The 18,478-nt window shown below is 54.3% G+C and overlaps 1 protein-coding gene across 1 annotated transcript in view; it reads left to right on the top strand.

Annotated features, from left to right (window-relative positions):
• The first annotated feature begins 4,356 nt into the window (after positions 1 to 4,356).
• F8 (coagulation factor VIII) overlaps positions 4,357 to 18,478 on the top strand; it is a 19,457-nt gene continuing 5,335 nt past the window's right edge. Inside the window, exons 1-16 of the mRNA XM_042825439.1 lie at positions 4,357 to 4,647; positions 6,914 to 7,038; positions 7,191 to 7,313; positions 7,788 to 8,000; positions 8,984 to 9,055; positions 9,430 to 9,519; positions 10,761 to 10,982; positions 11,223 to 11,460; positions 11,953 to 12,127; positions 12,712 to 12,805; positions 13,221 to 13,432; positions 13,753 to 13,903; positions 14,010 to 14,219; positions 15,209 to 17,501; positions 17,831 to 17,996; positions 18,125 to 18,319. Of these exons, the coding sequence (XP_042681373.1) occupies positions 4,499 to 4,647; positions 6,914 to 7,038; positions 7,191 to 7,313; positions 7,788 to 8,000; positions 8,984 to 9,055; positions 9,430 to 9,519; positions 10,761 to 10,982; positions 11,223 to 11,460; positions 11,953 to 12,127; positions 12,712 to 12,805; positions 13,221 to 13,432; positions 13,753 to 13,903; positions 14,010 to 14,219; positions 15,209 to 17,501; positions 17,831 to 17,996; positions 18,125 to 18,319 (4,728 nt within the window). The 5' untranslated portion in view covers positions 4,357 to 4,498. The remainder of the gene's footprint in view (positions 4,648 to 6,913; positions 7,039 to 7,190; positions 7,314 to 7,787; positions 8,001 to 8,983; positions 9,056 to 9,429; positions 9,520 to 10,760; positions 10,983 to 11,222; positions 11,461 to 11,952; positions 12,128 to 12,711; positions 12,806 to 13,220; positions 13,433 to 13,752; positions 13,904 to 14,009; positions 14,220 to 15,208; positions 17,502 to 17,830; positions 17,997 to 18,124; positions 18,320 to 18,478) is intronic.

The raw sequence follows: 18,478 nt of genomic DNA, 5'->3' as shown, positions 1-18,478 counted from the left end.
CACCATACCTGGCCATCTCCACCAGACAGCGTGGTCCTCTGCCAAAAGCACGTGTCCTTGGTGCACGGGGCCACGGAAGGCTCCAGGCTGCTACTGTGGTGGCTCAGGTGAACATCTATGTGCCACCACCCTCATGGCCATCGTTCACTGCTGAGGCTGCAATGGAGAGATCTGCTTTTAGTACGGCGAGAAGCGACGGCTGAATTCCCCTTCCCCTGGCTGGGACGTCCGTGGTGGTGTCACACAGCTGTGCTGGGACAGCCCCGGCACCGCGGCTGTTCAGGGACACGCTGCAGTGCACAGAAAGGAAATTTGCAGCCCAGCCCCGTCAGAGCAAGAGCACGGGGATTTTCAGCGGGGTTTCTCTCTCTGCCCCTGCCTCTCATTCTCTCTTCTCGTTTTCTGGAAATGAAACAAACTCAGGCTCCGGCTTTTTGTGTCGCTTTGGTGGGGGTGACTGCCCTTCTCCTTCGTTCCCCTGCGGCTGCAGTGGGGATTTTTGTCTCTGGATGGCTCCATCTCACACGGCTGCTCCCTCTCTTGCCGACCCCACGGGATGGGATTGGGCAATGGGGACCCCTGTGGTGCTGCGTGCTGCATCCCAGCAATGGGCAGCAGCTTCGGGCTGCGCGGAAGCTCTCTGTGCATCTGTTTCTTCTCTGCAATGACTGAGGGAGGATTTTTCTGGGACAGTTCTGAACCAGCCATCCCCGTGGAGTGACGCTCAATTGCTGTTGTTAAATTTAGCCCTGTCTGGGGCTCGCCAGGAGCTGTGCTGGTGCAGGGATGCCTGAGCTGAGAGGTGGGGGACAGGGAGGAAGAGCAGTGTCAGGCCCTGAGTGCAGCCACTGTGGGGTGGAGAGGATATGTGTCTGAGTCCAGCCACCTCTGGAGGTCTGGGGTTTACTTCAGCCTCCCATTTTGGCATCTGAGATGATCAGCTGGGCACCAAAACCTGCTCAACTCAGTGTATGTAAACCCATCTCCAGGCTGACCCAGCAACAACATCCTGCAAAGCAATTTCTCTGAGCTTCATTTAATCAACCAGGGTAATTAGGTGATTTAGGAAGGACTGCGTGCCTGGAGGCTGCTCTGCTTCTCCCAGAGCTGAACTCTTTTAGCATCGTCCCTGCAAAGGCAGTGGCTGTGGGAGCATCCTCTGGCAGTGGGCCCCCCTAAATGCACGTCCCCCCTTAAATACATGTTCCCTCTAAATGCACATCTCTGCCTAAATGCACATCTCCATTCAACTCCACAGGTGCATTTTGGGAGCACAGCCACAATGCTCCACCATCTGAGCCATCCAGAGCTGCCTCCAACATGGGAAACAGGAGAGGAGAGCCACCTCGCTGCCCCACTTACTGCAGGGAGAGGAGGAGAGGGGGGACCCGCTTTGGGACCTGCTCCATGTTGGCATTTCTGCTCTGGGGCTGTGCTGAGAGAGCTCAGAGCTGGGTACATGGGCTCCCACAGCCGTGGGTGGGATGCTCAGTGTGGGGCTGCATCCCTTTTTTGGGGGGTTGGGGCAGCAACTGCACCCAGGAGGGCCAGGTGTTTCCCCATAACCCAGAGCTTTGGTGCTAAAGGAAGAACTTCTGCCCACAAAGATGGAGGAGGTCGGAATCCCCAACAGCATCCTCTGCTTTGGCCGAGGGACGGGGATCCGCCGTGGTGTGCAGCACCGTGAGTCAGCATGGCCTGGCTCCAGGCAGGCATGACCACTGCATTGGGTACGTGCCAGCCAGCAGCGTGTGCCTGCGAGCCCACGTGGCGAGGCTGTGCCCTGGGCATACAGGAGGAGAGATGGGTATCACAGCCCTCAGGTCCCTCGTTGTCACTGTGCCCTCTGCCCATGCGAGTGCTGGGAAGGGCGCACTCTATTCTCTGCATTCCTGAGAAGCCACCGTGAGTCACTCACACACACACACACACATAGACACACACAAAAAGTCCCAGGAGAGATTAGACACCGTGCAACCGTGTTCTGAGTCATTTCTACCCGCCCCAGCCCTGAGATGTGCACAGTTCGGAGAAACAACTGGCGCTTTCTGCCTGCACGTGGGTCCTTGGCACACCCCAAGCTGCATTCTTCTGATGCCAGGAGTCAGGCCTGGCTTTCCCACCCCATCTGCACTGCAGGATGCTGCCCTGGAGCAGCTTCTGAGGATGTTTGGGGTGGGTGGATGTGCCCAACAATGCACCCCGGGCAGGATGCAATGCCGATGCCATTCTCCAGCATCACCCATCCCAGTGCAGGCGATGCTGATACTCTGCAGTGGCGCTGTGCAGCTCTGCAGAGCCCTCAGAAATGCTGAGCAGTGGTGGGGCCGCTCCTTTGCTCCTTCCCCACATCGGCCAGGTGGTTCCTAGCAACTCCCTGTCTAGTGCCCCTGCATTACTCATGGCAAATAGCAGTGCTGTTTGCTCTCAGACAAACCCTCCTGGGGCTTTGTCTGCAGATCACATAAACCATTCGGCAGCAGCAGAGCACCAGGTGCCCTTCGGTTTCATTTCTGGATCCTCTTTTGATATTACAGATCATATTCCTTCTGCAACCTCTTATCAGACCCCATATCCTGCCCACTCTTCCATCCCTGGGACAGGAATCTGGGGCTGCATCCTGGTCGCTGGAAATGGTGAAACCCAGCAATCCATCAGCACCTGCCTGTGCCAAGAATGTAACTTCTGTCAGTGCCTGGGCTGCTGCCACTGCAGCCCAATCTGTGATCTGAACGCCCAGAGCGTCCCTTCCCATCCCTGACCCCAACCTGCACTCTGCCCCCTCACCGTAGCTCTATCTGCTTGGTGACATTGTTCCTTTCCAGCCTTTCCGGGAGCACACAGTCCTGCAGCTCCAGGAGATTCCCAGGCAGGGACGACTGGAAGGGAGTCACGTCCATGCAGTGGGGAGCATTGCCAGCAGCACGGCTGTCTGCTCTCTGCCCATCGCTCCCAGACCTGGCTCTGCCCTTTCTCTCCCAGCACGGGGTGATATCCCTTATAATTCCTTGCGCTGAGTGGTGTGACAGCTTCCCTCTGTGAGCAGGGACCCCACGTTGTCTTGCTCCAAGTTGTGGGGACATGAGCAGGGGTGAGCAGTGACCAAGGTGATGGAAGGATGGGAAGAGTTTGTCATGGAAAGCCACTGCTCCGCTCAAGGACATGGCTGTGGGGCCAGGTGCAAAGCACCCGTCTGTGACACACTGCTTGTTTTGTCCCAAAATATTGTCTGGGGATGGATTTTCCCCTTGGAGTTGCCATAGGGAGCATGAGAGGGGATGTCCCCATTGAGAAACAGCCCTGTGCTGGGGATGAGAATGGAAGGTGTCCCCAACCCTGTGGGGAATGGGATGGGGCTGGGATGGTGGAGGTGCCAGCAATGGCAGTGGGGATGTGTTCCCCCAGCCTCACCCACTTGGACTGGCCTTACCCAGGGCACAGCTCCCAGCTCCCACCCCATTCCTGGGCACTTCTCAACCTCCTGCCAAGCATTCCCATCCAAGAGCCCAAGACACCCACACCTCCATCACCCCCATCTGCATGCCCCAAACACCAGCCTGATCTCAGAGCCATCCCACAGACATTTCTGCAGTGCTGGGGCTGCCCTTGCTTTCCTCTTACCCTGCAGTGATTTATAGGGTGCTTCCCACCTCTCTTATCCCACAGCTGCCAGGATGGCACAGAGCACTGTTCCTCATCTTCCAGCTTTTCTGGGGGATTCTGGGAACAGAACAGAGGGAGAGGAGCTTTTGGAAGGGGTGTCCCGGGTGTCTCCCCATCATTTCCCTCCCACGTGGCTCAAGGTGAGATTATGGGGCCAAATCATTGCCCAAAGGACAAAGAGATGCCCATGTAGCTGCTTGATCATGAGCATCCCTCACCTGCTGTCTGCAGGACAGGGAGCCACTGCTGCTTCTCAGCAACAAGTCACCTAGAGCTGCATCCTAATGACAAACCTTAAATTGCCATTTGGGACCTTGCCCTAAATTGTCTTTTCCTCGAGCACCGAGGGCTTACAGGTCCAGCAGGCAGCTGCCAGTCCCTTGGGCTGCCTGACCCATACTGACCCACGGGGCACACACGGCCCACAGCCCCAAAACCACTCTCCTTTCTGCCCCATGTGGTGAGAAAGAAGGTGAAACCAGGCAGGGACCGCACCTAAATCTCCCTTCCTCTGCAACCCTCCCTTTCCTCACCTCACTGCCGGCTGCTGGCCAGGACGTGGAGCCAGCTGGGTCCTGTGGCCGAGCTCCGAGCCGTGTTTACCCTCCCTTTCCCTTTGTTTTTTCCTCTCCTCCTGTCATTGCCACCCTGGAGGAAGAGAGGGAGAGGCCGTGCTCACACGCTCCGTTAACCCGCGCTGTGATTCTCCCCCTGATGCCTTTGGGAACGGCTCCAGCACGCTGACGGAGCGCTGCGGGTGCCGCCTCGGGATCACCTTCTCCTGCAGATTCCAGCTGTTGGATGAGCATTTCACCACTCGGCTCTGCACTCCACGATGCTGCAGGGAGCCCTGCGCTGCCTCGTGCTCCTCTCCCTGCTCAGGGAGGGCATCAGTGAGGTCAGGAGGTACTACATTGGGGCCGTGGAGATCACCTGGGACTACGTGCACAGCCAGCTGCTCTCCACACTGCAGGCACCTGTGGGGTAAAGCTCTTTCTGTTGCCATTCTACACAGGGCTACTGGCTTACACGGGTCTGGGTGGGAAACCCCTAAGTGCCATCCCTTTGGGACGGGATAAAGCTGCAGGGAGAGCACAGAGCTGCCCTGCTTTGCTTTAACACCTTGTGCTTGTGATGTGCTGGGAGCTGGGAGCTGCCTTTCCAGCTGCACTTTCTCTCACCCTTGCTCTGTATCTCAGCTGCTTTGGGGAGATAGAAGCAGAGGTGGAACTCCATTCCTCTCTGCTCTGGGAGCAGTGTTCCCACGCTGCAGCTCACAGCATGAAGGCTCTGTGCTGTGCCTGTCCTCACCTTCTAGCTCTTAATCTCTGCCTGAACTGCATTGCTGGGGCTGAGGCTTTTTCCTTTAGGGAATGAATAGAATTTCGAGTGTTTGAGCATAAAAAGGTGTTGGTATGCGGCGAGAGGAGGGAGGAAGGCATGGTGGCTTTGCCTAAGTGCTTTGCAGTGGGAAGAAGTGGCTGTTGTGTTGTTTGAGCATTGAGATGGTGGTATTTGGAGACAGAAAGCTGTGTGTCCTCTCACTGGATGGGCTCTCTGAGCCTGGGGTGGGGAGTGGAGCTGAGAGATGCACCACTGTGGGTCCATCTGTACCCCTTGGAGGTGCTGTGGGGGGGTCGAGCTGGTGTCTGCTCTGTTTGCTTGTGTGATACTGATGGGATGAGTGCTTGGAGCTGATGGGAAGCCAAAGCTGTGGGTGGTAGGGGGCTCTGCCCCATGCTGCTCCACCAACACCTCTGTACAGCCTCAAGCCGCTCCCAGGCATGAGTCTTTCCTCACCGATGAGAGATGGAGAGGGACACAGGAAAATACCCAAAGTGCAGAGAAAGGGCACACAAAGGAGAGCCATGAGCCTCTGAGCTGTGCCCCGCACATCTCTTACTCCACTGCTTCTCCCTCATGGGGTCAGCACTCCACAGCATCCCTGGGAGTGCACCTCCAGGAGGACACCTGCTGTTGCTGTGACCCACCGGGCTGAGCTGCTTTCACCTTCCCAATGAGTTCCATTTCTCCTCTTGCTCCCAAACACGAGCACAGTGGCCCCGGGGGTCCCAGCTCCGGCTCTGCGCTGCCGGCCACGTAGCACTGACCTGTCTGAGCGCTCCGGCAGCACGGGGTGTTGCCTTTGGCCGTCTCCTGGCTCCCAGAGATAGTGCTGTTAACAATGCCGCTCGGCCGAGCCAGGAACCTCTCTGCTCCTCGGCCGCGCCGGGGTAGGAAGTCGGCGGGGACTGAAGTGCGGGGAGCTGCCAAAGCGCTCCGGCCACACGTCCCTGCGCTGAGAGCGGCCCTTTCGGTCCGTGCAGTGGCTCTGTCATCCTGGCTGGGACCCCGTGCTGAACCCTGGAGCCTCAGATCTCAGAGAGAGCTTCGTGCTGGGCTTTTCGAGAGATGACTGAGGATCCAGCCCCGGGGCGGGCAAGGAAGGGTCTCCCGACAGCAGTGTGGGGGCGAATGCATTGCGCTGTCCTCAGTTTCTGAGTCAGTCTGGCTCCTTCCTTTTCCCCTCGAGGAATAGTCAGGCAGGGAACTGCTGCTGGGCTCAGACCTTGCTGTTTCTTCAGTGGGAAGAGATCACCACCTGGTCTTTGCTCCAAACAAAGCAGGGCTGGAGGCGGTCTGTTCCCTTACTGGAAATGGGCTCAGTGCTGGGGCTGGGGCTGATAAGCAGCCTCTGAAATCCCTGGAGAGAGGAGAGGCTTTGTTATCCTGATCAACGTGCTGGACTCCTTCTGGAAAATGAATTTGTGAAGCTGCTTACAGATCGAAAGTGGCCAGTGGAGATAAGTGGGGTGTGAAGTACACTCAGGCATCCTTCATCCTCCAGCTCCAAGGAGTGTTATCTCAGGGTCTGGCTGGAAATGCCACTTTGGGCAGAGAAGAAAGGCATGTAGGGATGTTGTCCTGCAGTTTCTCTGAGGGAAGCTGAGGAGGAGGGAAAATGGCACACATACAGGTGCTGGGGATGTACAGAGCACAGGGGGCTGTGGGGCAGAGCAGCCCTGTATGGCACTGTGCCATGCACCACCGTGTCTTCTTCCCCTGTGATGAATGCCACGACATTAATCACTGCCACGTCGGCATCCATGAGCTGAGAAAATCCTTTCCAAACACACCTGTGGTTGTCATCAAACAGAAAGGATGCGACAGTGAGCAACCCCAGGCGGGAAAGGGAGGAAGAGGATGGCTGCAGCTGGTCCGTATACTCAGCTTTTCCTTCCTCCTGCAGTGTGTCAGGGCCCCTGGAACCACAGCCCACTATGCCCGGTGCCCTCCCAAGGTACAGGAAGGCAGTGTTTGTGGAGTACCTCGATGCATCCTTCACACAGCCCAAGCCCAAGCCAGCGTGGATGGGTAAGAAACACCTACGGTGTGCTGAGCCAAGTGGCCAGACTCATGGTGGATGCTGGTGAAGGCCATCAGCTCCTCATCCAGCAATAGGATCTCGGTGCCCGTGGGTGGTTATGCCAGCCCTGCTGCTTGAACTCATCATTTTTCCCCTCCAGGTCTCCTGGGTCCCACCATCCGTGCAGAAGTCTATGACACAGTGGTCATCACCTTTAAAAACCTGGCATCCCACTCCTACAACCTCCATGCTGTTGGGGTGTCCTACTGGAAGGCATCAGAAGGTAAGTTGGGCGACAGCCATGTGCTGCACCTCCTGCTCTGTGCCTGCCTCCCAGGAGGGGGCACGTCCCTCACCAGCGTGGAACTAGATGATCACTGAGATCCCTTCCGACCCAAGCTGTTCTATGATTCTATGACCCTGCTGCCCACCTACTCCAAGAGAAAGGGCTGGCACAGAGTTGGCTCAGCTTGGGGAATAGCAAGACAGTGCTTAGCCCAAGGCGAGCCTGTATCGATTAGAGAGGTAGTATGTTGGTTAAACCTAAGGTCGGATGCTTAGGACCAGTAGGACCATGTATCCTCCAGGTGGTGGTGTATGTCCCCAACAAGCACAGCTCTGCTCACTGCCCTGAAAGCAGCCATCGCCTGCAGAAGTTGGGCTAGCTGAGGGCTTGGGGTGGGGAAGAAGCACTTCTGCAGGCTCTTCGTGTTGGGGATGATGCTTTGGAGAAATCAGACTGTTATTCTGGCTGCAGGTGCAGGATATGAGGATGAGACCAGCCAGCCAGAGCAGGAGGGTAACAGAGTGGATCCAGGGAAGACACACACCTACATCTGGGAAATCCAGCAGAACCAAGGCCCCACAGACGGCGACTCCCAGTGCCTGACCCACTCCTACTCCTCCAATGTCAACAGTGTGAAGGACACCAACTCCGGTCTGATTGGAGCCCTGCTTGTGTGCCGGCCTGGTAAGGGCAGCACGGGATGGGGATGGGCCAGGTACAATCCTGAACTGAGAGGCGCAAGAACCAAAGATGCCTTCCAGAGGCTGTGTGGCAGTGGGTCAGTGAGCTGTGCTCAACGGCAGCACTCTGGGGGTTCGGCCCTTTCCCCAAAGAGTCTCTTACTGGTGTGGTAGACAAACAATCTCAGATTTCCTTGCTGGAGAGAACCTGGTTACTTCTTTTCCTTGCGAGATTTTAGACTAGAGATGAAATTTTGCCCTGTAGCTGAACCTCATTTATTCATAAGATGAATTTCTATGGAAGCGTAAATGTTTGTCTTTTCCTTCAGATCTCCAAGCTATGATCATTTATTGCCAGCCAGGGCACTTTGCCAAACAGGATTTAGTTGGAAGACCTAAAGAGAAGTTTTATCAGCAAGGGGAGAGGCAGAACACCTGGGGCACTGCCTCAGCCACACTAAAGCTGTCCTGTGTCCTGATGAACACGGAGATGACATCTCAACTGTTAACACTCTTTAGGGTGTAAAAAAGTGAACTTGGCGTGGGATTGTCCCTCTATGGCTGAGCAGTCTCCCATAGGTAGTTGTCCAGACCCCTCTGTAGTCACCAGAGAGGAATGAGCACCTGTGGGGTGCGACTCAGCTCCCATGTGCTGTCTGCAGCCCCATGACTCGCCACGAGCAATTCCTCCAGTGACAGAGCGATGTCTAGACAAGCAGTGCAGACAATGGGGATGATGGAGGGGATGGATGAAATGGATGAAACGGGCTCTTCCAGGTGACTAAGTGATGTGAGAGCCAGCGAGGGGAAGGCAAGGCAGAGTGACCTTTTAGAGCCTGCTGGAGGAAGCTACTGCACAGCCACTGGGCTCGGGGGACAGCCTGGTCTTGATTTAACAGTTCTTGGAGGGCAGAAAGCGACTTCCCGTGGGAGATGGGCATGCTACTTGTTGACCTGTAAGGAGACCCATCCCATGTCCTGTTGCAGGGACCCTGGTGAGAGATGGGGCGCAGAACACACGGCAAGACCTCGTGATGCTCTTTGCAGTGTTTGATGAAGGTAATTCTAAGCTAAGTGAGCTGAGCACATTGGTGTCACGTGCATTCAGCCTGCTCTGAGGCGTATGCTTTGGCCACGATGTAGGTGCAGCCATTCGGCTCCTACACTGAGCTCCTACATCTCCTTCCTCCATGCCCCAAACTTGCACCCACCACTCATTCCCTTCACATGGGCTGAAGGAGTAACATCTTGTTGTGTGCGGTGCTCACTGCCATGCTCATGCAAAACCATGGCCAGGCCTGCTATGAACTTCCACTAACCACTACACCCCCTCTGGATTTTGGCTTTCAGACTGTCTCACCATGGTGGGAAGGTTGCATTTTTCTTTGGAATACTCTCAAGCAAGAGCTAACTACATCCTCCTCTCTCTACAGGGAAAAGCTGGTACTCGGAGCCCAACTCCCCAGCCCACAACAGGACAGAGCTGCACACCATCAATGGTTACATCAACAGTTCACTGCCCGGTGAGCGCTGCAGTGCTGGGGACAAAGGGGGAAGGTGGCACTTGAAATAGCAGACAGACCATCACATCTCATCTTCTTTACCTTGTCCAGTCAAAGTGAGGCAGGACCTGCTGCCTGTGTTCCAAGTGCAGCTGACCTCCTTGGATTTCTCCAGGAGTGGCACTGGTGGCAAAGTTGCATCTCTTATAGCTAGGCTGGGGGTAGCACAGAGGGCGGGATCCAGCTCTCACTGGCCTGGCTCTGGTAGCACCTCTGTAGGGTTTGGAAAGCTTCTATCAAGGGAAAGCAAAGGCTGTCCATGGTCTCAGTGAATGTAGGAAATGGCAGTTTCTGGTGTTCTTCTGGAAGAGTAATAGAATCACAGAATCGTTCCGGTTGCAAAAAAACACTAAGATCATCTAGTCCAACAGTCAAGAAGATCTAGAGCTGCCTGATAGTGAGGAATCTCCAAGGGAAACTGGGAAATATCATCAGGAGACACATTACCATCAGCAATCACTCCCTGATGAGCCCTTCCCTGAAACCTCCCACCTGGATCTGGCCTTTCTCCAATAAAAGGCAAAAGCTAAACTCCCCTGCATTCCCTGGCATCATGGACACATGGAGAGCTGAGCAGACCTCATGGTCTTCCCCTCACGAAGGTGCTCACCTTCACCAGCAGCCCCCAGCTGATGGGCAGGTCATGATGGAGAGGTGACAACAGAGAGCTGGTGGCCTCACGACAGAGCCTCCACCCTGTCCCTCCTGTTGGGATCTATTCCAGTCACTTGAGGTGCTCAGTGCTAAAACTGTTTGACTCTGGTTGACTTCGTTTGGCTTCAGCTTCCAGGAACTCGTTCTCATTATTCCCTTCCCCATGAGATTACTGAGCTCTTTGGCAAACGGCGATTTCTCTCCAGGAGAATCCTTTTACAAACCATTTTTTCTCCCATTTCCTAAGTGTGCTGAGGTCTCTGAATCTCTCTGAAGAAGGAATTTTCTCCAGCCTTCAAACCATCCTAGTGACCTCTCTCTGCCCTTTCTGGGGTATTTAAACTCTGCTGAAGACATGCTGGAGCCTTGTCCCAGCTGTTCTGTTGGAGCATCAGGATTGCTGGTGCTATGATCAGACAAATATGTCCCATTTCCCAGCTCCATGCTTCTCAGAATCAGGCTCTGCATCCTTGACACCAAGAGTGTGGGGTTAGGGCTAGGGTTAGGGACATCAGATGACTGCTGAGTGCTGTCCTTCCCCCTGGCAGGTCTCACGCTGTGCCACAAGAAGCAGGTCCATTGGCATGTGATTGCCTTGGGCACTGGGCCAGAAGTCCACTCCATCTTCTTCGAAGGCCACACGTTCCTGGTGAGGGGCCACCGCCTCAGCAGCCTAGAGATCTCCCCTGCCACGTATCTCACAGCCCAGACCACGCCAGGAACAGCTGGCTCATTTCGGATATTCTGCCAAATGCCGTCCCACCAGCAAGGTAACCTCAGGGCTTAGGGGGAAAGAAGTTCAGGGGACTGGCTGGGCTCTGTGCAGTGCTATATCTCCAAGGCCATCCCTGTTCAGCCATGCTCCATTGACGTGCAACCTGGTCCCTGGCCAGTATGGCATGGTTGACCATGTGATGGTACATTTGATGGAGACAGCAGCGGAGAGATCATCTCCCAGAGGGCCTGGGACTTACCTATGCAGGTAAGTCAATGCGGCCCTTCCTATCCAGCTGGCATGGAGGCTGTTGTGAAGGTAGAAGAGTGCCCAGACGAGCTCCAACAGAAGATGGGGCAGCCCTCAGACGAGCCAGAGTACATGGATGAACCTGAAGAAGAAGAGGAGGAAGGTTATCACGTCATCCAGGTGCGCTCTTTCGCCAAGAAGGACCCTGTGACGTGGACCCACTACATCGCAGCAGAGGAAATGGACTGGGACTATGCCCCCGTGAAGCCACCATCTCTGGATAGGTGAGAGTGAGCTCCTGTGGCCATGGGGCTGCTCCTCAGGGAGGCAGCCCTGCCAGCTCTTCCCTTTCTCCCCACAAGTTTGTTTTCCTTCCCTGCACATGGGCCCATGTGCAGCCTAGCTTAGACTTTCTCCAAAGAAGCACTGGACACTCCTCTAAGGCACTGGGGTGTCCTGGGGTGATGCTGTGAGAGCATCTATGTAGAACAAGATAGAACAAAAGGCAATGGCCTTATGTCATGCCAGGGAAGGTTTAGGTTGGATATTAGTGAAAATTTCTTCTCAGAAAGAATAAGAGGTGATGCAGTGGCCCTGGGGCTCCTGCACTGCCAGTATCACTTGCAGTGTTATTCCCCATTGCGGTGAGATTGCAGGGATGGGTGTCCCACTCCATGCACCAACAGGTCCTGGGCAGCTGGTCCTTGGGAGGTGGAGGTCTTGATGAGGTTCTGGCAGCATCCTGCATGTGGCTATTTGCTCCTTCTTGCCTTCAGAAACACCAGCAGACTGTTCCTGGAGGCTGGCCCACAGCGGATCGGTTCAAAGTATAAGAAAGTGATGTTTGTGGAGTATGAGGATGCAACCTTCAAGAAACGCAAGGTGTCGTCCCAACCAGGCCAGGGAATTCTGGGGCCTGTCCTAAAGGGTGAGGTTGGAGATCAGTTTAAGGTAAGACAAATTGCTTTCCATGCAGAGATTGGAAAGGGTGCTCTTCCTCCTAACAGCTCTTACTTGCTACTGGGAGCTTTCTAAGAGCTTTGCATTGCTGCTCCCTGCCCCTGTGTGTTTGTGGGCATGGAGGTAGAGGTAACACCTTTGGCAAAGCCCTAAGAGAGTTATTTAGGGAAGTAAATGAAGGGCTTCACACAGGGAAGTGCTTTGAGGCTGTTGCCTGCTGTGTGTGTGCTGTGCCCTGGTCCTCTGGGGCCTCCTGGATTGACAGAGCCCTTCTGTCTCATATGGAAAGTTAGACTAAGGATAGTAACCTGCCTTTTATAAACCTGACATTTTCATGCCCTCCCAAAATGTGCAACGAGTGGGTACCTCCTGGAAAGATGGGCAGAGCAGATTGGTAGAAAAGCAGTCATTTCTTCTATCCTGCCTCCTGCTTTGTGATCCTGCAGATATCCAGGCTCCTTTTAGGTACTGGCAGACTCCAATCCCAGTGCACCGGGGTCCAGAACTTCACCCCTACACAGGGCTCACAGCATCCAGACAGAGCTCAACATCCCCAATGGCTGTCTTTGTTTCAGATCGTGTTCAGGAATCTAGCCAGCCGACCATACAACATCTACCCTCATGGCCTCACCAGAGTAAACCCATACCATGCCATGAAGCCCTCACAAGGTAAGGCTGTAGGCAGGCATTGGGAATTCAGGACATCAGTTGATCAGTGCCATTTTCCTGGGCCGGGAGAGCTTTCTGCAGCCCATGTTAAGATGAGCTGCCCAACTAACCCATCCATCCAAGTGCTTGTAGCCTCCAGACACAGTTCAGGACCTTCGTCTTCAAGCTCCCCCGGACTGCTCAGAGACCAGACAAACCTTCCAGTTTCTGAGGGTCTCAAGGGCTTTCAAAGTCAGGCACATGGCTCTCCATCCTCACTCAACCCAGGGTTGGTCCTGGATTGGCCCTGGGTTTAAGAAGTTTTCTATGCAACTTGTGCCATCCAGAAACCTTTCTGAGCTCTTTGATGAATTGGGATGACCCCTGGGGGAGCAGCCCAGAGCTAACAGACCTGCCCTTGGCTGTGTGTTGGCAGAGAAGGATGTGAAGGACATTCCCATTGGCCCTGGTGAGTCCTTCACCTACAGGTGGAGCATCACAACAGAAGATGGGCCAACGCAGGCGGATCCTCGCTGCCTCACCCGCTTCTACTACAGCTCCATCAACCCGGTGCAAGACACAGCCTCAGGCCTGATTGGGCCCCTCCTGATCTGCTTCAAGAAATCCATGGACCAGAGAGGAAATCAGGTGGGTACTCCCTCCAGGTGTGGCAGAGAGCATTCCATTTCCTTAGCAAGCTAGTGCTTTGTCACTTTAACAGGCTGAAATAACGCTGAGGGGAGAAATACTTGGGTAAAACCAAATGTGACTGTCCTGTTGTCTTCAACCCTAACATCAGTTCCAACCCTCTGCCTTCCTCACTCCTTCTTTCCAATCCCGGATCCTACGTTAGTGTAAAGCAGTGAACGGCTCCCCAGGCACCCAGACCAAGGGGCCGATCTGGACAGACCCCACTCTGGGGCTGATCTGGATGGACCAGCAGCATCCCCTTCCCTCTCTGCTCCCAGATAATGTCGGACGACATGAGGCTGGTGCTGTTTTCTGTCTTCGATGAGAACCGCAGTTGGTACCTGGAGGAGAACATCAGGCGGTTCTGCACTGATGCAGCCCATGTGGATACTCAGGACCCCCAGTTTTATGCCTCCAACGTGATGCACAGTGAGTGCAAAGCAGGGAGACCCAAGCTGCTCCCCACCCCAGGGAAAGGGAAGCTGCATGGCAGCCCCAGGTCTTGACAAACCTCTCATCCCATGCTCTCTTCCAGCTATTAATGGCTTTGTCTTTGACAACCTGCAACTGCAGCTCTGTCTGCACGAAGTCGTGTACTGGTACGTGCTGAGCGTTGGGGCCCAGACAGATTTCCTCTCAGTTTTTTTCTCTGGAAACACATTCAAGCACAACATGGTCTTTGAGGACATCCTCACCCTTTTCCCATTTTCTGGAGAAACTGTTTTCATGAGTGTGGAAAAGCCAGGTGAGTAACATGGGACTATTCTATAAACCATCCCAGCAGGGTGGATGGAGCACTTCCAGCAGGGCCCTGCTGGCCACTGGGACCTGACCACGTTTTGGCAGCCCTAAAAACAGAGGGATGCACAGCTGCTGGAGCAGCAAAATGAAAGGCAGTGATCAGATTCCTCCGGTGCTGCTCATGGCATCTCATTTACCCACACCACTTTGCAAGAACAGCCGCTCCGGCTGCAGAGCAGTCCAAAGAAGGATTTGGGAGTTTGATTCCTTTGGGGTTCGATAATTTCCTCCTGTTCAGCTTTTCTTTTCCCCTCGGCATTTGCAAAGTGGTGCCGTTAACCATTTCCTTACCAATGGAGGAAGCAGGCTTTACCGTGTGGCCGCACGCTGCTCACGAGCGCAGCGCCAAGCTAAGTCACAGCCAAACACTGCATCCATCCGAGCTCTGCTGATCTGAGGAAGGCCAGCAGCAGATGACAGCTCTCTCCAGCGTCGGAGCTGCGTTATTGCATGCTGCTCGGCGGGGATGTGAGCAAAGCACAGCCTTTCCCTTTGAGTAGGAGAGATGTGATGACTGTGTCTGGGGGAGAAGTGTAACTGCAGGCACCATCGCGTCTTCGGGGGCGGATTACGGTGATGGCTGTGCTGTCATCATCCCGGGGGTGCTGTGGGTTCTCGGTGCATCACTTCTCATCAGGCCTTGTGGCAGGAAGCACCAGCCCTGCTGATGGTGCTTGTTCATTTCTGATGTCACCTGCAGTCCTGATGGCTCCAAGATCCCCTGGGGTCTGTGAGATCACTACCATGGCCTAGAGGTGGCCTGAAAATGAGGGTCACACTGTCAATGGATGGGTTGTGGTGGGTTGATGGTTGGACTAGATGATCTTTGTGGTGTTTTCCAACCTTTACGATTCTATGTAATAATATATTTGATTCTCTTCTGATTCCTCACTGTGAGGGCTGGTGGTTTCCTTTTGTCTTCCCCTGAGACAGGCATTTGGACACTGGGGTGCATGAATCCTGATTTCAGAGACCGAGGGATGCATGCCAAGTTCACGGTCACGCAGTGCCAGCTTGAGGGAAGTCCTGGTGAGGAAGAGTATGAGGATTATGAAGAGGAAGACTTTGAGCTCCAACCCAGGGGTTTCTCTAAGAGAAAGAACAAGCTCAGGCCATGTGTGAGCAAGCAGCCCAACAATGTCACCTCTTCCAAAAACGAGACAAGAAAGCCAGCATTGTGCTTGACAGAACCCAGCCATGGGGCCCTGCCACACAATGGCACGAATTCTGGACCCTCTTCCAATGGCACATCAGCATTCCCAGAGAGCCCACATCCAGATGATATTTCCACCTCCCCTCTGCCAGAGATGCACTATGACATAGTGTCATATGAGTCCTTCCTGGCAGATGAAGAAGAACTGTCAAAAGCCATCAGCCAGGACCAAGGTGCTGGGGCACTCCCATCTGGAAAATACACCAGTGGAGAAGTCCATGGCACTGTGAGCTCAAAAGAAGGTCTGCATCAAAGTAAGCCGGCTCCAGAAGATGCTATGGTGGAAAAGAAGGTGACAAATGTCTTAGAAGTACAGGAGCCAGTAGAAGCAGCAATGGTCCAGGCTGGTGGTACTTTACAGATGCTGGAAACAGAGACTCAAAAACCAACGGCTCACACAAATGGTCTGTGGAACAAAACTGTGTTTGCTGCTGGCAAAGGCCCTCTCCAAGGCAGCAGGAGCTCATTTCAACAGGATGACCTGGAGCGCAGTCTGGGACTTCAAGTCACATCGTCAGAGGGTGCTGATGTAGCACCCTTAAATCTCCATGAGTCAAGTGAGGCAAGCAATACGGGACGAACGTTAGGCAGCAACACTAACTCCTCCTTCACACCAGACAGCCCTTTGGAACCCTCATCCAGGACAGAGGACATCAGAACTTCTCAAAGCCACAGTGCAGAAAGCAATCACTCCTCCAACGAGTTAGATGCCAGACTGAATAAAAGACTTCACAAAGTGGTTTCACAAGGTTTTAATGAATCTTTGGGAGGGGAAAATGTTTCTTTCTCAGACCTACAATCTGTACAAGAACAAATCCTTACAGACATGAAGAATTCTTTGCCTGCAAACAGCAGCATGGAAGAAGCCAAAGGACTTGCCAAAGGCACCTTTGCATACAGCAATGACCTGGAGCCTTCCAGATACTTAACGACAGAAGAAAGGGATGAGTTAATCCTGGAGGCAGTGTTTCAGGATGCTACAGCCACTAAGGAGTTGCCAGAGACAGATAGCCTTGTCCTTCCTGAATCAATCATGGCCAGTGACACAAGGCAGTCCCCAAATGCACTGAGCATGGGTGTCCCCATCTGGAGACCCCGACAAGCCAGGTCCCTGCAGAGCAGAGGCTTTGACCATGGTCTGGGTCTTCCCAGCCCCACTTCTGGCAGCAGGAAGTCCCTTTCTGTGGGTAATGGAGCAGAGCAGGATCAGCAAAGCAGCTCGCTCCCCACACAGGCAGTGATGGCAGCCAGCAGCTCAGCACTGCAAGATGCTAACAATGCTACAGATGTGGCCTCAAACTGGGACCCAGCCTCACCAGAGGCAGCAGGGCGTGCTGTAGGCTTGCAGAGCCCAGCTTTATCTGCCATGCAGCCAAGTGGAGGGGCTGCCTGGGGGGATCTGAGGGACAAGCAGGCACAGGGGAGAAGCCAGTTGGAGGAGGAGACAAATGCTGTGGAGCAACCATATCGAGAGAAGGCCTGGTTCAGTCCCCAGGGTCTGGAAGCCAACGCCACGAAGGACACTGTACCTGAGAGCAGCTCTGGGCAAAACCCCAATGAAATCCCTACAAAAGTGGCTCCTAAAGAGAACACTTCCCTGCCTCTGAGCAGCCCTGCATTCAACCATAGCACTTTTGAGAAACCAGACAAACATGTGCAGGCCAATACAGATGGACAGCAGGTGCTTGGCAGGAAAAATGTTCCTGGAGAAACTGGGAGAGTGGAAGAGCCTGAGGAGGATGGGGAAAGTGGCAGCACAGTGGGGAAGAGGAACCATACAACAGAACATGGGGACAGCCTGAACAACGAGACCCTCTCTAGCCTCTTGATGTCAGAATCTAACGTCACAGATTACGACGACTATAGTGAAACCGAGCAGGATTTTGACATCTATGAGGAAAATGAGCATGACCCACGCTCCTTCCAGGGGCAGATACGACAATATTTCATTGCTGCAATAGAGGTGATATGGGAATATGGGAACCAGAGACCCCAGCACTTTCTAAAAGCCACGTAAGTGTTGCTGCCTCTCATGTGTTCCCCTAGCACTGCATGGCATGGCTCTTTATGTAGTCAGCAGCTTGGGACTGCCAGGAGCTCAGGCTTGTGACTACGTGACCCAATCAGGTAGCCTAGGAGTAGGATGCTCCCAGCACTGCATCCCCAGTAAGAGCTTTGATACCTCCAGAGTCCTTGAGCATCTTTACAAATGGCTCAGGGATGCACTAGGCTCTGTAGAGCAGCTCTGCTCCCCTCATTGCCAGATTGCTCAGCATAGGTGCACGTGGCTGTGCCCTGGGGACAGTGTCACCTTAACTGTTTAACTCCAATCACTCCTGCAGGGACCCCATGAGCGGCAGGAGGAAACCTCTCCGGCAGTACCGCAAGGTGATTTTCCGAGAGTACTTGGATGATGCCTTCACTCAGCCGGCGATGCGGGGAGAGCTGGACGAACACTTGGGCATCCTCGGGCCGTACATCAGGGCAGAAGTTGAAGATACCATCATGGTGAGTTCTGCCTATAAACCCTGACCTCTCCCCTTGGTTGGCGCTGCTCACTGAGTGGTGGGATCCTTTAGGGTAAAGGGATTGTAAAAAGGGTAATGAGCTTTTGCTTCCCATCCCCTCCGGTGCAGGTCAAGTTCAAGAACCTTGCCTCGCGGCCCTTCTCCTTCCACTCCTCCCTGCAAGGCTATGAGGAGCTGCAGGGAGGTGAAGCGGTGCAGCCCGGTGAGCTGCGCGAGTACTCCTGGAAGGTGCTGCCCCAGATGGCTCCCACCACACATGAGTTCGACTGCAAGGCCTGGGCTTACTTCTCCAATGTGGACCTGGTGGGTGGCGAATTATTGGCAGCATGACTGGGCTCTGTATGTGGGGTCAAGGCTTTTCCTATGGTGCTGTGCTTAGAACAGCTGGTGGCTGTGTAGATTCTCAGCTGACTAATATAGTGATGAACTTATGCCATTACCTTCCCTTCCCTTCCCTTCCCT

This window comes from Centrocercus urophasianus, unplaced genomic scaffold, assembly GCF_019232065.1.
Source record: "Centrocercus urophasianus isolate 14NV4802_14NV808 unplaced genomic scaffold, USGS_Curo_1.0 seq_24, whole genome shotgun sequence".
Taxonomy (NCBI): domain Eukaryota; kingdom Metazoa; phylum Chordata; class Aves; order Galliformes; family Phasianidae; genus Centrocercus; species Centrocercus urophasianus.
The sequence above is the reverse complement of the archived record's forward strand: the minus strand, read 5'-3'. Positions and strand labels throughout refer to the sequence as shown.